At 35.7% G+C, this 16,722-nt stretch overlaps 1 protein-coding gene across 2 annotated transcripts in view; it reads left to right on the plus strand.

Annotated features, from left to right (window-relative positions):
* Nucleotides 1-12,609, plus strand: part of COL21A1 (collagen type XXI alpha 1 chain) — a 70,131-nt gene extending 57,522 nt beyond the window's left edge. For both annotated transcript variants that reach the window (XM_030447773.1, XM_030447775.1), the window contains 10 exons: nucleotides 180-233; nucleotides 708-779; nucleotides 3,476-3,511; nucleotides 4,222-4,266; nucleotides 6,439-6,471; nucleotides 10,012-10,158; nucleotides 10,256-10,310; nucleotides 10,610-10,810; nucleotides 11,617-11,694; nucleotides 12,422-12,609. In XM_030447773.1, the coding sequence (XP_030303633.1) occupies nucleotides 180-233; nucleotides 708-779; nucleotides 3,476-3,511; nucleotides 4,222-4,266; nucleotides 6,439-6,471; nucleotides 10,012-10,158; nucleotides 10,256-10,310; nucleotides 10,610-10,810; nucleotides 11,617-11,694; nucleotides 12,422-12,609 (909 nt within the window). The remainder of the gene's footprint in view (nucleotides 1-179; nucleotides 234-707; nucleotides 780-3,475; nucleotides 3,512-4,221; nucleotides 4,267-6,438; nucleotides 6,472-10,011; nucleotides 10,159-10,255; nucleotides 10,311-10,609; nucleotides 10,811-11,616; nucleotides 11,695-12,421) is intronic.
* Nucleotides 12,610-16,722: the final 4,113 nt, after the last annotated feature.

Genomic DNA, 16,722 nt, shown 5'->3' on the forward strand with positions numbered 1-16,722 from the left:
CATCTCTCTTGAAAGAAAGTTGAAACTTCAAATTTACTGTAAGGGAGCAGAAGTTCAGTCTTTCAGTTACTACCTGTATCTGTAAGAGTGAATTTCACAGCAGCGTATGTTTATGTTTAGAGGGCATTCCACATGCAACAAAACTGATGTATCCGCCACACTCTTACATTCTTATATAGGGTGATAAAGGGGAACCTGGAATACAGGGGAAAACAGGATCATCAGGAGCCAAGGTAAATATCACTCAGGATGTATTCTGGCTAAGGAAAAGATAGATTTACTTTTCCACAATTTACTGATTTTTCATGATTTTCCATGTTTAATTACAAAGCAGTTTATTGCAAAATAGCAGTTAACATAACCAGAATCCATTTGATGGCTTATTATTACTAATTGTAATCTAGATTTTAGGCAATGTAGAGCAGCTGCAAATGTTTACTTCAGATAATTTTATTTGTGTAACTTTGAAGAATCAAGATACTAAAAGGCAATTTAAAAATATAGATACAGGAAAATGGAAGTTAAGAATTATGAGTCCCTTTGATGGCATCTCTATACTCAACATCCCCTCACAAATTCTCCAGACATTTCAATCATCCTCAGTTATAAAATTTAAAAAAATCATAGCCAAAGCATATCATGTGACCTTAGGAAAACATGTTTTTGCACACATCACATCACTGACACAGAGCTATTGTATTACTCAGGGAGAACGAGGAGTACCAGGTGCTCCAGGTGAACCAGGCTACCCAGGCATTCCTGGTATCCAGGGTATAAAGGTAAATTCTTTTAATTTTTTTTTAATTCAGTTTTCATTTTTACATGAATTGTATCTTATATTGGAAGTGTTTTTTTAAGTGATCATCATCAAAGCACATAATTTCTTATGTGAAATATGTGAAATAACTATTTATTATTTCTTTAATAATAAAGAAAAAGTTGGTAATTCTGAAAGGCCTATTCTTTAGAAAAGCAATAATTTTTCACAGGGAGGAGAGAATGGCCAGATTGGAGAACCTGTTAACATAAAATGCTATGACATAGCTATTAATGAGATGTCCATTATAGTTGATAATATTTACTGGTATGATCCATGATTCTATGTTTGTTAAATCTTATATTTTTATAGCAAGTGCTGCACCTGCAAAATCTTTTTGTACAGAGTCTCTTGTCAACCTCCCAGATGAAATGTAGAAATTAACCCTAGGCAGCTGGGACAGATTCAGCTTTAGCCGTTAGGAGTTATCTGATCCTAACCAAGCTGTCCAGGTTCTCTCCATATCTTGCTGAGAGAATCTGAACTCCCTGGGGAGTCATTAATTCATATATATCCACCTTTCTTTGACTGTAGCTTCCTCTTGCACACTGAGTTCTCATAAAAATCATGCATTCAAGGATCCCACCATCTAATGGTTCAGCCTTGTATCCAGCAGAGGCTGCTCTAGATGTGGTCATGTTGAAATTCTTCATTGCTGAAGAACTGTTTTGTGAACGCAATGTAAAATTTCTTATTGATGTTTGACTTACCTGGATAGTCAGCTTTATTTTTGAAGTGTTGGTGAATGACAATCACACATCTTTAAAGAGTCCCAGGCTGAAAAAATTATGGGCAAGGTTGTTCTTTGGCATGTTTTGAAATCTGAGCATAAAGCTTTTCACCTAACTTAAAGCTGTCACGAACATGACATTAAATGCTTTCCTTGAGACTTCTAAAAATCTCCTTTGTAACTGAAACATCTGTTTTGTCTCAGACAATAAGGGAGAACTTTTTGTTTTACTGAAGCTAGGAAGACCCTAGATATTTCTTCTTTTAAAATACTGACTTATTTTTATCTTACTATAACTTACAGAACTCCCTCGAGTGTGAACTGAGTCTCAAGGAAAAATCAGCTCTGCTTTGTCTATAAAATGGGATTTAAGAACCTGAAAATTAGAAGTGAATTAAAATAATTACTTTTTATGTCCTGTGGGCAGAGTTATGTCCTGTTTTTAACAGAGCTGTGTTTGCTAGGTGATGTTTCTTCAGCATAGCACCTTTCTTCCATGTAACTTAACCAAGAAAAAGAGAAAGACCAAGAATCTATACTTCATGTAAGCTATAAGGCAAATTTATTCAAAGGAACAATACATGTTTATTTGAAAGAGCTGTAGAAAAAATATTCACTCTACTCTTCAATAATGATTTGAGAAGAATGTCACCATTACAACAGTTGTCAGCTCTCATGGTTCAAAAACTGTAGAAGTCAAATTAGTTCCATTGCTGTAAATCAATTCTAGTTGTATTACATGATTATGTTTAAATTAATAAATTGCATAGAATGTTAAATTATATTTGATTTAATAACTTCATTTTAATATGTAGGAAAAAAATACAAAAACATATTCTTAGATTCATGGAATAGTTTGGGTTGGAAGGGACCTTAAAGGTCATCTAGTCCCAACCCACCTTGGGCAGGGACACCTCTCACTATACTAGGTTGTACAAAGCAACCTTGAAGTTGGCTGTGAATACTTACAGGGAGGGGGCATCCACAGCTTCTTTGGACAACCTTTTCCAGTGTCTCACCACCCTCACACTAGTGAATTTCTTCATGAAGTCTAACATAAATATACCTTCTTTCAGCTTATAGCTATTGCCCCTTCTCCTATCACTACATAGCCTCATAAAAAGTTTCTCCTCCAGCTTTCTTATAGGCCCTTTCAGGTTCTGGGACGCTGCTAAAAGGTCTCCCCAGAGCTTTCTCCAGGCTGAACAACCCCAACTCTCTGTCTGTCTTCACAGAAGAGGTGCTCCAGCCCTCTGATCATCTTTGTAGCCCTCCTTTGGATGTGCCCTATCAGCTCTGTTGTTAGTTGGCATAAATAGTTTTGAAGTTCTGCCTATTTCTCTCCATTGTCAAATAGATGGTGTTCAGACAACTTGATAAACCGAGGTACCTGTCTTTTAAGTACTATTTGCCTAACTGATCAGCAATCACCCTTCTAAATTACTATGAACATTTCAATGGAAAGTTCAAAAGGAGTGGGTAGCAGTGATTCTTAATCCTTACACAGTTTTGATTGAATTTAAATACAATTTTTTCATACTCTATTTTCTGTGGGTGAAGACAAACATACTTAGTGGTTAGCATTCAAATGAAATTTAACTCATCAGGTATGCTGCTCCCTCTCCACTCCCAAACACTGTGTGGATAAAACCCTGCTGGATTTGCCATCTCCTTATGGTGTGTTATTTTAATTTTAGCTTGGTATATGGGAATCCATGTTTCTTTTTGATTGTTCTTTCTGTAACAAATTCCCTTCTTAATATAACTTTCTGTACTTTTGTCAGTGTTTGTAACGTTTTTCAATGGTGTGAAGTGATTTGTTTTCTTTTAGTGTTAATAGAAGCTATATGATGCTGGTCTTGTTTTTACTGTGTTAAAACAAAGACTGCATTTCTTTGAGATGAATCATGTTTTCTAATATTTTACAGGGGGACAAAGGAAACCAAGGTGAAAGTGGTATCCAGGTATGTCAACTTTCTTTTCATCTGGAAACCCTATTGATACACATCTTCGGTGTTAATCCAGGAGCTTTTCATTTAAGATTAAGCTCCACAGAAACTTTGCTTGAATTTCCAAACTCTCCTAGGAAAATTGCCCTGTTTACTCACTATAAATTTTCAGCTGTGTTTCTGAGGCAGAGCAGGCTATTGGCATTTGGTGCAGAGATATGGTGGCCCTGGCCATGGCGTGGGTTTGGGAATGTGAGTTGTGCTCCTGTCCCATGGGGCTGTGGTGTGACCCAGCACTATCCTGGGATGGGTTCTGTCACTCCCTGCCCTGGGCATTGTGGGATCACATAAATGCTCATAGCTAAAGTAATGCCACCTGGGCTCTGCCAACCAAGTATATTATAACAAGTCGGAATTTCCTCCTTGTTATCTTAAAGCCATGGGAATACCTCTAAGAAAATATGAGTATCATCTCACTACTTGGATCATGACTTGACTCCTCTGTGCTTGGAGTAGAAATTCTATCCTTCTGAATAGTTTCTGCTCTGAACTCTTGGAGAGTAACTGCAGATTGATTAGGTCTGGTTTAGGATGAGATTTTATGGTTTACTTCTTTGTCTTCTTTTTGATAGTTAAATCATGTCTCCCAGATGAATGTGTATTTTAAGAAATATACATTTTTTAGGAAGTACACATTTTTAAGACAATTTGCTTCTTTTCTGAAGGGACTGAAAGGAGAAAAAGGAAGACAAGGAAATCCAGGTTTACAGGTACTGTTAAAATGGTAATCGTAGTTCAAGAGAGCCATGATTCATATGTGGTTCTTGTTTCTTAAGATTACTTCCACCAACATAGTTCCTTGCATCAGGTGAAATATATTTATGTATGACATGATTACATAGTTATATAAAATACCTCTTAAGCAACCTTAGTATTTTTAAAATAACAAATACAACACATATAGAGAAGATGGAACCATTCTTTTCTTGGCTGTGCATAGTGGAAGGACACAAGGAAAAGGACATGAGCTGGAACTTGGGAAATCCCAACCTGATATACAGGAAAAGCATGTTGCTTTGAGGGTGGTCAAACACTGGAGCTAGCTGCTCAGAGATTGCTGTAAAATGCATCTGCATAGCTCATTGCTCTAGATGGATCTATTTTGTAAAGGAAGTTGAACCCATGGAAGTCCTCTCCAAAATACATGCTTCTTTGGTTCTGGGATATTATTTTCTTGAGAAAAAGACTAGATTTATATTTTTCTGGATGATTTTATTAAACATTTTATTATGGAAAATTTTTCATTAAACAATTATAAATAACATAAAATGCATATAGAAGCACAAAGTACCTTTTGTGTAAAGGATATAAAAGTGATGCATGAGTTAAGGTTTTTAATGTACCATGGTACAGTTTCATGTAGTACACTACCTCCTGAACTATACTGGGATTTGTTATTGACATCTCCTGTGCTCATAAATTACAGATGTTTCCTGTTTCAGCTGCAAATCAATGAGATCCAGTTGTTTCTCTTTAACTCTGGGCCAATGTATTCTGATTATGTCATAGCTGGCTATCTTGTTTTACCACAGAAAATAGCTGTTAGTATTCATAAATACTTGTTAACATTCATAACTACATAATCTATGTCACGTCTGAACACAGAAGTATTTGTTAGAAATGCATATCTAAAACTAGACTTGGAAGGAAGTCACAGTTGTTTTTTTCAGAATTATGACATCAATACAACTGTCTGTCTAGCCAAAAGGAGCTGATTCCAGTGGAGCATGGGCAGGAGGGGTAGGTTGTATGTTTGCCTAGTTTTATCACTTTCAGGCATTGGTAGGTTGACAAGAGTGGAGCTGTAAAACTGAGCAGGTATTTTTGAAGAGACATAGTTTAAATTAACAGGTTGATCATTGCTTTTAACCAGATGTAATACCTTACTCTAACATTTTCCATCTTTTTTCTTTTTACAAATACTGGACATTTTTTCATATATTTAATCATAAGGCAAAACAAAGCCATACTGAAAGAAAATAATTCTTTTTCCAGATAGAATTATGTAACTGAATTGTCATTGCTTGCTTTTTTTTTTTTTGTTTGTTTATTGTTTTGCTTTGTTTTGGTTTGGGGTTTTTTTGGATGTGAGAAAGCTGATAAAACAGTACAGACTTGGTCTAAAATTGTTTCCCAGAATTATCTAGTTTGATCAGCAACCAAAAAAATCAGTCATTCACATACTTCTCGCAGAGAGTGCTAGGTCCTTCCAAGGTCTCTCATGCCTTCAGGATTTCTCAGAGCAACAGGACACGTTGCCTTGACCCTCAGAGTGGACACCAGAAAACTGAGAGTCTGCACTGAGCTGCCATCCTCCTGTGATGGAACTTAATGATCGATAACACCACTGACCCATTTGGCAGAAACAGGAATCAAAACCATTTGCCAAAAAAAAAAAAATTGCCATTTGCAAAACCTGGCTTACAAGTTGAGTTTGCATTTCCAAGGCCCTGAACTTGATTTTTGTCTAGACAGTATGAAACCAAGAAACTCAGGCCTGTCCTTTTGCTAGAACACAAAACTTTATTTCTTTTGTTGAATGCATAAGATTTTGTCTAGACTATATCTAATTCTTTATAATATAAATGATTTCTTCCCAAGCTATCATTTTGGTATATGATATTGAAGGTAAAATAAAGTATAATTGACCATGATATAGAGTTTTCATGCGTATATGCAAGTTTTTGGGTTTTTTGTTTGCTTGTTTTTGGTTTAATTTTGGTTTGGGTTTTTTTGTACAAATAGCAATCACAGAATCCTTAAAAATTGATGTTTGTAATTAATTATTGAAAAGTAAGGACAAAAATATTATTTTTTATTCCAAGTAATTTGTCTCAGCTTGCTTTATAACCTTTTTTTTTTTTCCATATTAATTCCTAAAGGGAGTAGGAGGATTGAGTGGAGAACGAGGAGAGGTAAGCCTATTGTAATGAAAAATATAATATTACAAAGTTATTTAATTTGTTTTTTTCAGAATTCTTAGTCTGTAAAATAATTTGCAGTCTTATTTCTGTACTTGCCTCTCTATAAGCAGCAGTAGAGAACCTGAGAAATATCAAAAGAAGAGACAGAAGTATTAGTTAAAAACAGATGTAGTAAAATTTATATTTCATGATATGAAAGATCACAAAATATAAAAAACAAAGTATATACTTAAAGAGAGTTAAACTCAGAAGGAGGTGGTTGAAGAAAGGAAATAATTGAAGAAAAAACATAGTCTATAAAAGAATACAGAATAGCTGATCACATTGATCCGTATTTTTCAACAGCAGCCATTAATAGCAAGGCAGGGTGCAACAGGAAGGTTACACAAAGGATACACAAAGAAGTTCCTTCTTGTTTACCTTCCCTTTTTTTGGCAGTCAAGAAGTCAAGTGCATTTAAGCCAGGGATCAAGACCATTGCATTTAATGTGAATCTTGAATTTGCCTAAGTCCTTTTGATACGTGCTGATACACTATTTCCATAAAAGTCTATGGTAAGAACTTCCCCAGCTAAACTGTTTATTCTTGAGTGTTTTAACCTTCATCAGTGAGAGTAATTTGTGCTCCTTTACTTTCAAAGCTGATGAAAAGAAATAGAGTGAAACCTTTACAAAGATGCTTTTTTGGAGGCTTCTGCCTTTGAGACTGACTCAGAAAATGCAGAGCAGGATTCTTTCTCTCTACTGCTAAGTTCTACAGGAATAATTCAACTCAGCCTGAAAATTAAGAGGCGTAAGGGGAAGTCTGCTTGGACTGCTCTTGGCCTGTCAGAAACTGCATGTGCTGCTCTCCAGGATAAGTTTAAAGTTCCTATTATTTATTTTTTTGTTTTATCTTGTGTGTGTGTTTGGCCAATGTAAATATGTCTGTGGCCAGACCTTTTAATCTTTGTATAACACTTTGTTTAAGAATTGTTATTTGAAATTTTAACTTTGGTTTGTTTGTTGCTTTTGTTTGTTTGTTTGTTGAGGGTTTTGTGTTTTGGTTTTTTGTTTTTTTTTCATTCCAATAGTTAGTGAAAGGAGAGTAGACTCCCTTTAATATATTTCTCCCTCAGCTTTCTTTAGAGATTTTTTTGTTGAGCCATTTTCATTAAAGCATTGTTGCATATCAGTAACTAGACATATTCAATGGATGCTCAGTTCTACTAATTAAATAATTTTATCTTTTTAAACATACAATTTATCCTATATGCTGCTCTGGTTCTATGAAATATTTAACAACACATTTTGACATATATATATTTAGTGATTTGCTAAATCATTGCCAAAATTGGTAGAAGATAGATGGTACATAATTTTAGTAGCCCCCTTAATTACCGTAAATCATGATAATGATTAATTTCTTCTGAAGAATCCTTCTGATAATAATCTTACTATGTGGTAAGATATAATGATGTCATTGTGCTTACTTATGAGATATATAAAATTTGTTTATTTTCTACTTTTATTAAATAGTCTTTGTTAAACTCAGACTCCTCAGTAAAAAGTTTCTTCAGTCTTTAATTCTCACTGAGGTCTTTTCCTTTTTATTTTCTTTGCCAATAGCAAAGGTCAACAAAGAAGGCCACACATGGGATGTGGCTGAACATTACAAGACAGAGATAAACTACAGAAAATGTTCCCTCAAGAGTTTTATTTGCTTTTGGCAAGTTCTGCTGGCGGTAGTGCTGGTGCTTCCAACATTTTGTCCTGGTGGTGTTGTTCTGGCTTCTTGCCATTTTCCCAATATTTCACTGGTTCTTCCTAGTCCCCTTAACATTTAGTCAAAATAAATCAACTTCCAAGTCAGATGTCTTTTATTTAGACATAGTCCATAGCTGTAAAAGCAATTAAAATTAAAACACAAAACTTCTAGCTGTAGGAACAGCATGATTTTCAGATGCCATCACACCTTCTACTATGGCCACAGACAGTAATGTATGCTCCAAATGTTTACCTCTGAGCCTTGCTGACCCTGCTAAATGTAAAAAAAGAAAATAGTAATTCTGCAATAGAAATGAACAAGTACAACTCTACATGGTATAACTAAGAGTATCAATTCTCTATGACTATGACATTGAAGTTGAAAATATCAAGAAAATAAAATAAAATTACAACCTTGGAAAAAGTGAGTTCTGAATTAACATAACTTTTGTATTGGGAAGAGGGTATGGACTGCTGTTCAGATAATGCATGGCATCTCACTGGTGGACCATCTTTCCATGAGTGCTCTTAGATACTTGGCTGACATTGGTCGTATTTTGTCTCATATTTTAGTGTTAGGTTTGGTTTTGTTTTTTTTTTGTAGGAGGAAAAACTACACCCTTTATTTTAGTGGCTAGCTCTCTGCATAAACCTTAAGTAAAATGATACTGAATTTAAAGCTTGCTATCCTGTTAATAATACATGAGTGAAGTTGAGGCTTTCAAGCCAAGACAGAAAGCTTTGAATTTTTCTAATGTAAAGAATTTTTATAAGTGCTATATAGACTGAAACAAAGTAATATAAAGACTGTAATTTAAGATTCAGTGTAAGTCTATGAAGACTCCCAATAAGTTGTCATAAACAGTAATCCGGCTGGTTTGTTTCCATCATTTCATATAAAATAGTTGGAAAGAGCAAAAGAAATTTTGAAACAACCGTTAGCATTATCCAGAAACTGTGCAAAAATGGAAGGAAAAAAACTCATCAGGGAGCAAACATAGTATCCTAACTATGATTTTGGGCATGTACCAAATTACATTGTACTGATATTTTGTTGGCTTCAGCATAGGGAAAGAGTCCCACATGAACTACTGCAGTAGGTAATTCCATATATAGAAGAAACATTGCTTTGATGAAGATAGATAAAAATAGTTTCCAGTAATATTTTAGCCTTTTGCAGTGAAGCAAATGGACTACAGTTGTTCTCAATCACACAGAGTGTAAAAGAAGTAAATAATATTAATAACCCAGAAAAACACCAAATGAAATATTACTTTTTTTTCTTTGTTTTATATGCTGCAGGTATAGGATAAAAATCTTGATTATCATAGTAAGGTTGCCAAGAATTTCAGTGATGACAGATTTCTAAAGATTTATAATTTTTCCAGTCTGATAAAGATTTTAATGTACTGTAACAAATTACCTAATTCTCATGAAGACGTGAATAAAGCCCTTCCTCCCATGTGCTAGTAAGGAAGAATATTTTGCTTTATATTAATTAGTAAGGAAAGTGGATCCTTAAAGTTTAAAAAAATATAACAGTATTTTTTTTCTTCTTATATTTGGTAAACTTCATGTATATCTGGTATGTGAAAAAGTTAATCAAGAATCTGAAATCTTCAGTATTTTTATGTAAAATAGATCTCATTGGTATGAAGTTATCAACTTATATTAATTTTATGGAGATCATCAATGAAGATTTTCTCAGAATATGTTTGTTTCATGCTACCTAGCATCAAAATGGTAAATGAAGATACAGTTGGCTTTTAATTGGTTTTCATTCCAGAAAGGTGAAAAAGGAGATCCAGGCATTCGAGGAATCAATGGGCAAAAAGGAGAATCTGGTATCCAGGGTTTGGTTGGACCTCCTGGTCTCAGAGGTCAGCCAGGAGATAGAGGACTCCCAGGACCACCTGGATCAGATGGAAAACCTGTATGTATAGGGCCTCAAGCTTGTCACATTGTGTACCATAAAAGTCCCAAACAAATGCGTGCTCTCTGTTTTTTCAACTGTTCTCTGTTCAATTCAGGCACGAGAATTTTCAGAAGAATTTATTCGACAGGTGTGTTCAGATGTACTGAGAAGTAAGTTTTAAAGCTTCTTTACTGTTCTTCCCTTGTTTAAAGTGCCAAGGGATTTCCCTCGTAACTTTAAAGGTGCTTTCTTGAAAGCAAGATCAATATTGCTGATTTATTACTTGTTTTCCTACAGACATGAGAATATACTTCCACACTATGGGTTCCACACTTCACTATCTTGTTTCCTAAAGGGATTGTATTCTCTAAAGGGAGCAAACTGTAATTTTATTCATTGCTAGGAGGTACTATTTTGTTGTTGTTGTTGTTAAAAAACTCCAAGCAATTTTTTGTTTGAATTATCCTAGCCCAGTTGCCCGCTATCCTCCAGAGTGGAAGGCTGCAAAACTGTAACCACTGCCAATCCCAAAGTGCTTCTCCGGGACTTCCAGGACCACCAGGTCCAAGAGGCCCTGAAGGCCCAAGAGGATTTCCTGGTTTACCAGGCAGTGATGGTGTTCCAGGGCTGACAGGCATCCCAGGTCGCCCTGGAGCTCGTGGGACAAGAGGTATTGCCTGCATTCATCATGGTGCTCATGGCCTTTATGACTTTGCTTTCTGCTGCAAGTTTTCCCTGGGATTAGTGCAGGGTATAAGGGAATAGCTGGACTTCTATTACAAAGTGTAAGTGAGCACAGGTCCAACGTGAATGTTTCACCACGTAGGAAGAAGGCATGTCAGAAGAAAATACAGGAATGCAACAAAATTGATAGTGTTCAGTTACATGATAGTCAAACTTTGTTTTGATTTTTTAATGGGTACTTAGTCTCATGTAATGATTTTAACTGCATTTAGATATTTAAGCATATTTTTTTTAACCTCAAATATGCAAAGATGTGGATTTCAGTGTATTTCCATGTTTTCTGGTTTAGTTTCTTCCAAACCTCTCTGTTTCTACTATTTCAAAGAATGGTAATTTGTTCACTGGCTATTAACTATCTGCTACCCCATAATTTGCTCACTGTCTGTTCCTTCGACTTGTGGCTCTCTGCTTAACAGGTGCTACATCAGCTCTTAATTCAGTAGAAATCAGGATAGTTTAGAACCAAGTTATCCTGCTCAGATTACAAGGAAATGCTCATTTTAAATCCAGTTATTTACTTTTGAACTACTGTTGTCAATAAGTGTTAACAAATGTGTCACGGTTTAACACTGGCCCGGCAATTACTTACAAGGGACTTAGCTAAAAGCAAAAGTACAGAAACAGAAAACCACCTTTATCCTGGCCCAAACCAGGACAAAATGCTGACTTCCTAATTCATAGGATGGAAGTATTTTTGTGTGCAAATATATACATGTGTTTCCTAATTTACAGGACTGCCAGGGAAGAATGGTGCAAAAGGCAACCAAGGAATTGGAGTTCCTGGCATCCAAGGCCCACCTGGACCACCAGGTGAGGGATAGTTCAGCTGTGCAGATTCAGTGCATGCTAATAATTTCCAGAAAATGTGGTTTAGAAAAAGTGTTGATTATAATTTGAAAAAAAAATTAGCGTTTAAACCTAATCACCATGTATGTTTTATGGCTAATGCTTTCCTCTTGCATGACTTTAATGCTGTCAGATAACATTTTCCTTAATAGAAGACAGGTTTAGTAGAATGTGGTAACTGAGTCTGCTGTTTCATGATAGATGGATCTTGCAGTAAGTCATTATCTGAAAACAGCCCTGATATAGCCATGTTAGTAAGCATGTGTTAGTAAGCTTAGTGAGGGAATATGTTCCTCCCAACAGCAGTGTGTTCACACAAAATGCAAATTTGATCATGTGGCAGAAATGTTAGGGTGTGATCCAGAGTCAAAGGAACAAATAGAAATAAGAGGACTCCATGGCACTTTTGTTCCAGATCATATCGTAAAGTATAACAGGGTATTGAAGTAGATTTTAGTATTTCCTTTTTTAAAGCTGCTTTTATTTAAAGTGTTTTCCATGGGCTTTAAAAAACAAAAACCAACTTAATATATAAAAACACATAAGCAGCTTGTGACAATAATTGTCTTTTTCAGAAGTTTTCTTTAGATAAATATTTCACCAAAGATTTGTGGGTCCATATTTAGCTCTATTTTTCTATTTAATAAAAATACTCTGTAATGTATTTGTTTATTGCATGTGTGTTGTTAAGGTCCTGAAGGTCCACCAGGTATGAGTAAGGAGGGACGTCCTGGAGAGCGTGGGCATCCTGGAAAAGATGGAGATCGTGGCAGTCCAGGAATGCCAGGACCAGTTGGACCTCCTGGAATTTGTGACCCATCATTATGTTTTAGTGTAATTGTTGGGAGAGATCCATTTAGAAAGGGACCAAATTATTAATTTGTGATACTTTAGAAGAATAGGTATGGTGCTTGTCTTATGGTCTTTCAAGTCTCAGGAAAATGACCAGCAATAATCCCATAAGCAGGAGCAAAAGTGTCAATGACATTATAAACATTACAAATAATGATCTCAAAGGCTATATGTTCCTACAGAAAAGAAGCTCCAATATTTTTTTCATAACTTGCATTGACTGAATCTCAAGTGGTTTTAAAGACGTCAGTTTTGATATGAATAAAATGAAATATAATATTTGTTATTTAGTAAGTGTCTATAATACTCCTGTTATCACTGAATTCCCTTGCAAAATTGCTGGAGATGCCACTAGGAGGAAGAATGGGCCTGAAATGGTATTGGTGAGGTATGAATTACTGTGAAATTTTTCACATGCAGCTCACCTACACAGTATTTGATTTTGAAAGGTTATGTCTGGTTTTGACTTCATGTGTGAGAATCTCATTGGCTCGTGTACATTCCATATGTCATTGCTCCAAGTGTCCTTTGAGCAAAAGTCTGTATCAGATTTTTATAAATTAAGATAAATATCTGGACTTATCATGGAAGTAATATTACCTATTTTGATATGCAACTCTGCTTAAAACCAAAGTGAAATGCAAGGGTAGAACTCCTACTGGTTCAGAAGTGTGGAAGTTTTATTGAAGATGGTACTATCAGCAACAAGGTCTAAAGGTTCCATGTGGGTGACTAAGCTTATATGAAAATAGCATTGAAAAATAAAAAATAACAAAAAAAAAACAATAAAACAAAAAACCCAAAATAAATAAAATAATAAATAAATAAATAAAAATAAAATAAAATAAAACAAAAAAATAACAAAAAAGATGGATTATAACTATGATTTGACAAAATAATAAAAATTAAAAAGATGTTTGCACAAACCCAGTGTAGCAGTTCTGCATAATTAAGTTATATACCCTTTGCTGTTCCTCCCCAAGGACTGCAGTTGACAAACTGAAGAAGCAGGTTTGCAAGGAGAAAGTTCTAACTGCTGGCTGCAATGTTTGTTATGCTGTTTGTTTTTTTATTTTTAAGCAAGCTTTGTGTAATTTCCATTGTATGCTTTGCTAAAGAGGTGTATTGCTTCATTTTACATAAAGAGGAAAGGCAGAGTTCCCATGAAAATTTAAAATCTGTTTCTTAAATTAAGGAAGTCTTGTATTGAACTTACCTACTGCTTTATAAGTGGCTTTTTCTAATGTGTTGGTTTTATGTTGTCCTACTATCAGAGAGTGGTAATATGCTTGACATTCAAGGTAAAATAAAATTTTGTAAAGAACTGGTGGTAGTTTGATGAGTGATTGCAAGAGTTGCCTGTGTCAAAGGAAAGAACGTTGCCAGTAACCCATGAAGGCAGCGTTTCCCAGGCAACTCTCAAAAAGACAAGAGGGCATGGTCTTAAATTGTGCCGGGGGAAGTTCAGATTGGCTATTAGAAAGAATTTTTTCACGGAAAGGGTGATCAGACATTGGAACGGGCTGCCTGGAGAGGTGGTGGACTCTTTGTCCCTGGAGACATTTAAAAAGCGACTCGATATGGCACTCAGTGCCATGGTCTAGTGACTGTGGCGGTAGCTGATCAAGGGTTGGACTCGATGATCTCTGAGGTCCCTTCCAACCCAGCCTATTCTATGATTCTATGATTCTATGATAGTTCCACCTTGAAGCTGTGCTTTTTTTACTGTGATATCCTTCCATATATTCTGGATAAAGCACTATATCCAACAACAGCATGGGGCGTGAATGCTGAGCAAAGGAGCAAGCAAAAAACAAAACCGAGCAAGTCTGAAGGACCTCCAACTACAGTGAATACAAACAGAAAACTAGAATCCCCTACTTTTGGAAATTCCAGTAATTGTTTTCATTATATTTTAAAATAACACACAGACATTCTTCCACACCAAAAATATGGTAGAAAAACTTTGATTTTTTTCAATATTTAACTTTTTTTTTTAGTTTGTTTAGGGAAAACATTGCCATCTATATACAAACAGTTCAGTTTTACCAAGAGGAAAACCATTTTAATGTAGTGAATTTGGCAGGAAAAAAAGAAACTTTGATCTATCAACAAGTGTGTTTTTTGTTAACTTGATTTATGATTTCATTCAATCAAATTCACACATATACCAGGCTTCAAATATTAAAAGTAATGGTGTTTTTTTCACCCTATTAGTCCTGTTGGAGAGTTGTTTCTGAATGATTCTGACTGAGGATCTGCGTCTACTAATGGCTATTTTATATACTTTTATGCTAACAGTGTATTCAGCTTGTATTACTCCTTTTCATTTGGTGTCTTTTAGAAAACCAGCAAACCTGTTGATCCTTGTAGTTCTTTGCTTCAGTTTTTTGAAGCAGTTCTTGAAATATGCCCATAATTCTAGGTAAGGAACCTCAGTTGTACCTCAGTGATGTCAATATTTACTCAAAGCACTTGGCTGTGTTCAGCTTCTAATTTTTTAGTTATTTGGTAAGTTATACAAGAGTTATTTAGGTCTTCTCAAATGAAGTTGTATTACCCAGGTCTATATCCTCTTCTGTGTTTTTGTAGCTGATGAGCTCCTGGGCAATTCAGGTGGGAGGTGACCTCAGCTTCAGGTAGCTGTGCTTCTTCAGTGTAGGAACTTGTAGCTCACAGCACTGCGTTTCAGAGCTTTTCTACTTTTCCAATTTCAAACTAATTCCTTGTGCATTCAGATCCTCTTTCTTTTGATCCAGTCTTCCTTCGCATACTCTGCTACATTTTTAGCTAATACCCTCCCAGCCAGGGGAAGATATAAAGAGAGATATACTTAAAGGTTGGAAAAAAAACCCAAACTAGGATGGGTTTAATGAAATAGTAATAATGGTGGTGAAATACAAATATGTAACTATGGAAACCACACTCCTGAGAGGGTAATTACTTTCCAACCACTAAAGGTCCCCAAGTGGGCTCAGCAGCAGTGTCTGAGTCCAGGGTCCCAGTGGTAGCCCCCCAACAGCCAAGCCAGTCCCACTTGGTGAGACAGGAGGTGACCTGTCTCAGTGAACAATTATATTCTCCAGTAATGAAAAAAGATGCAGGGGGAGCAATGACAGAAAAAGAGACCCCTCAGGCACCAGAGGAGGGCTCTCTGAGGAGCCATCTCGCTTGCTGATAGTCTTTAAAACTGCATCTTGGGGTAAGTTTTAAGCAGAAGGTAAGATGCAAAAGGAATTTCTGAACTTCGTTTTAGTAGCAGCTCACTTTATAATCTTGAGTTTAAAAAATACTCTCCCTGGTTGGTCTAGTGCCTCTTGGAGTCAGCAGAGGAACTACAATTCACTGCACAAAGGTCAGAGTATGGCTTCAACTTATAATATCTGTATGTGTGAAAGGGATATTAAGATTAGCACATCAGTGTGTTCATTGTTTGCTGTTGCCTCTTAGAACTGAGTTATATACTTAGACATAAAGATGCATAATTGCATAGTATTACTGTGGGAATGGAACTTCTTAATGAAAGCTTAGTGGTGAATGGAGCTCAGCAATTTGCACCTCTGAGAATCATGATCTCAGGGAAGTTTGGAATAAATGCATATGGAGTGATGTGTCTGTGTATACATACATAAATAATTTAGTGGAAGACCAGATGTCAGAGATGACTTCCACATGTGCAGATTTATCTGGTGAATATATATGTGTGTATATGGTGTGTGTGTGTGTGTATATACACATGCAGTTCTCAGTTCTTCATTTGTTTAAAGATATCATAGTCTTCCAATTAAAAATGAAACTACAAAAGAATAAAATTTAGTCTTGCAAGAATTGAAATATCACAGTCCTACTATTGCTCCAGAGCCAAGGTATAACTGTTGGCTTCTGGTGTAGCCAGTTATTTCAAGGTTTGCTGAAGGAGCTGAAAATCATCAGCTCTACATCTTACAGAAGTAGAGAATTTCATTTCTCAGCAAACTCTGTGCATTAAAATGAAATTTCCCATCAGTCTGAGTGACATGGCAGTGAACACTATCAGGTTCTGTCACTATAGTTCACATGGATTGATTCAAACCCCTGTGAAAAGAGACTATAATATTTTCCTATAAGGTGAAAACATAGATGATAAATCAAAATGCATCT

This window comes from Calypte anna, chromosome 3, assembly GCF_003957555.1.
Source record: "Calypte anna isolate BGI_N300 chromosome 3, bCalAnn1_v1.p, whole genome shotgun sequence".
NCBI lineage: Eukaryota > Metazoa > Chordata > Aves > Apodiformes > Trochilidae > Calypte > Calypte anna.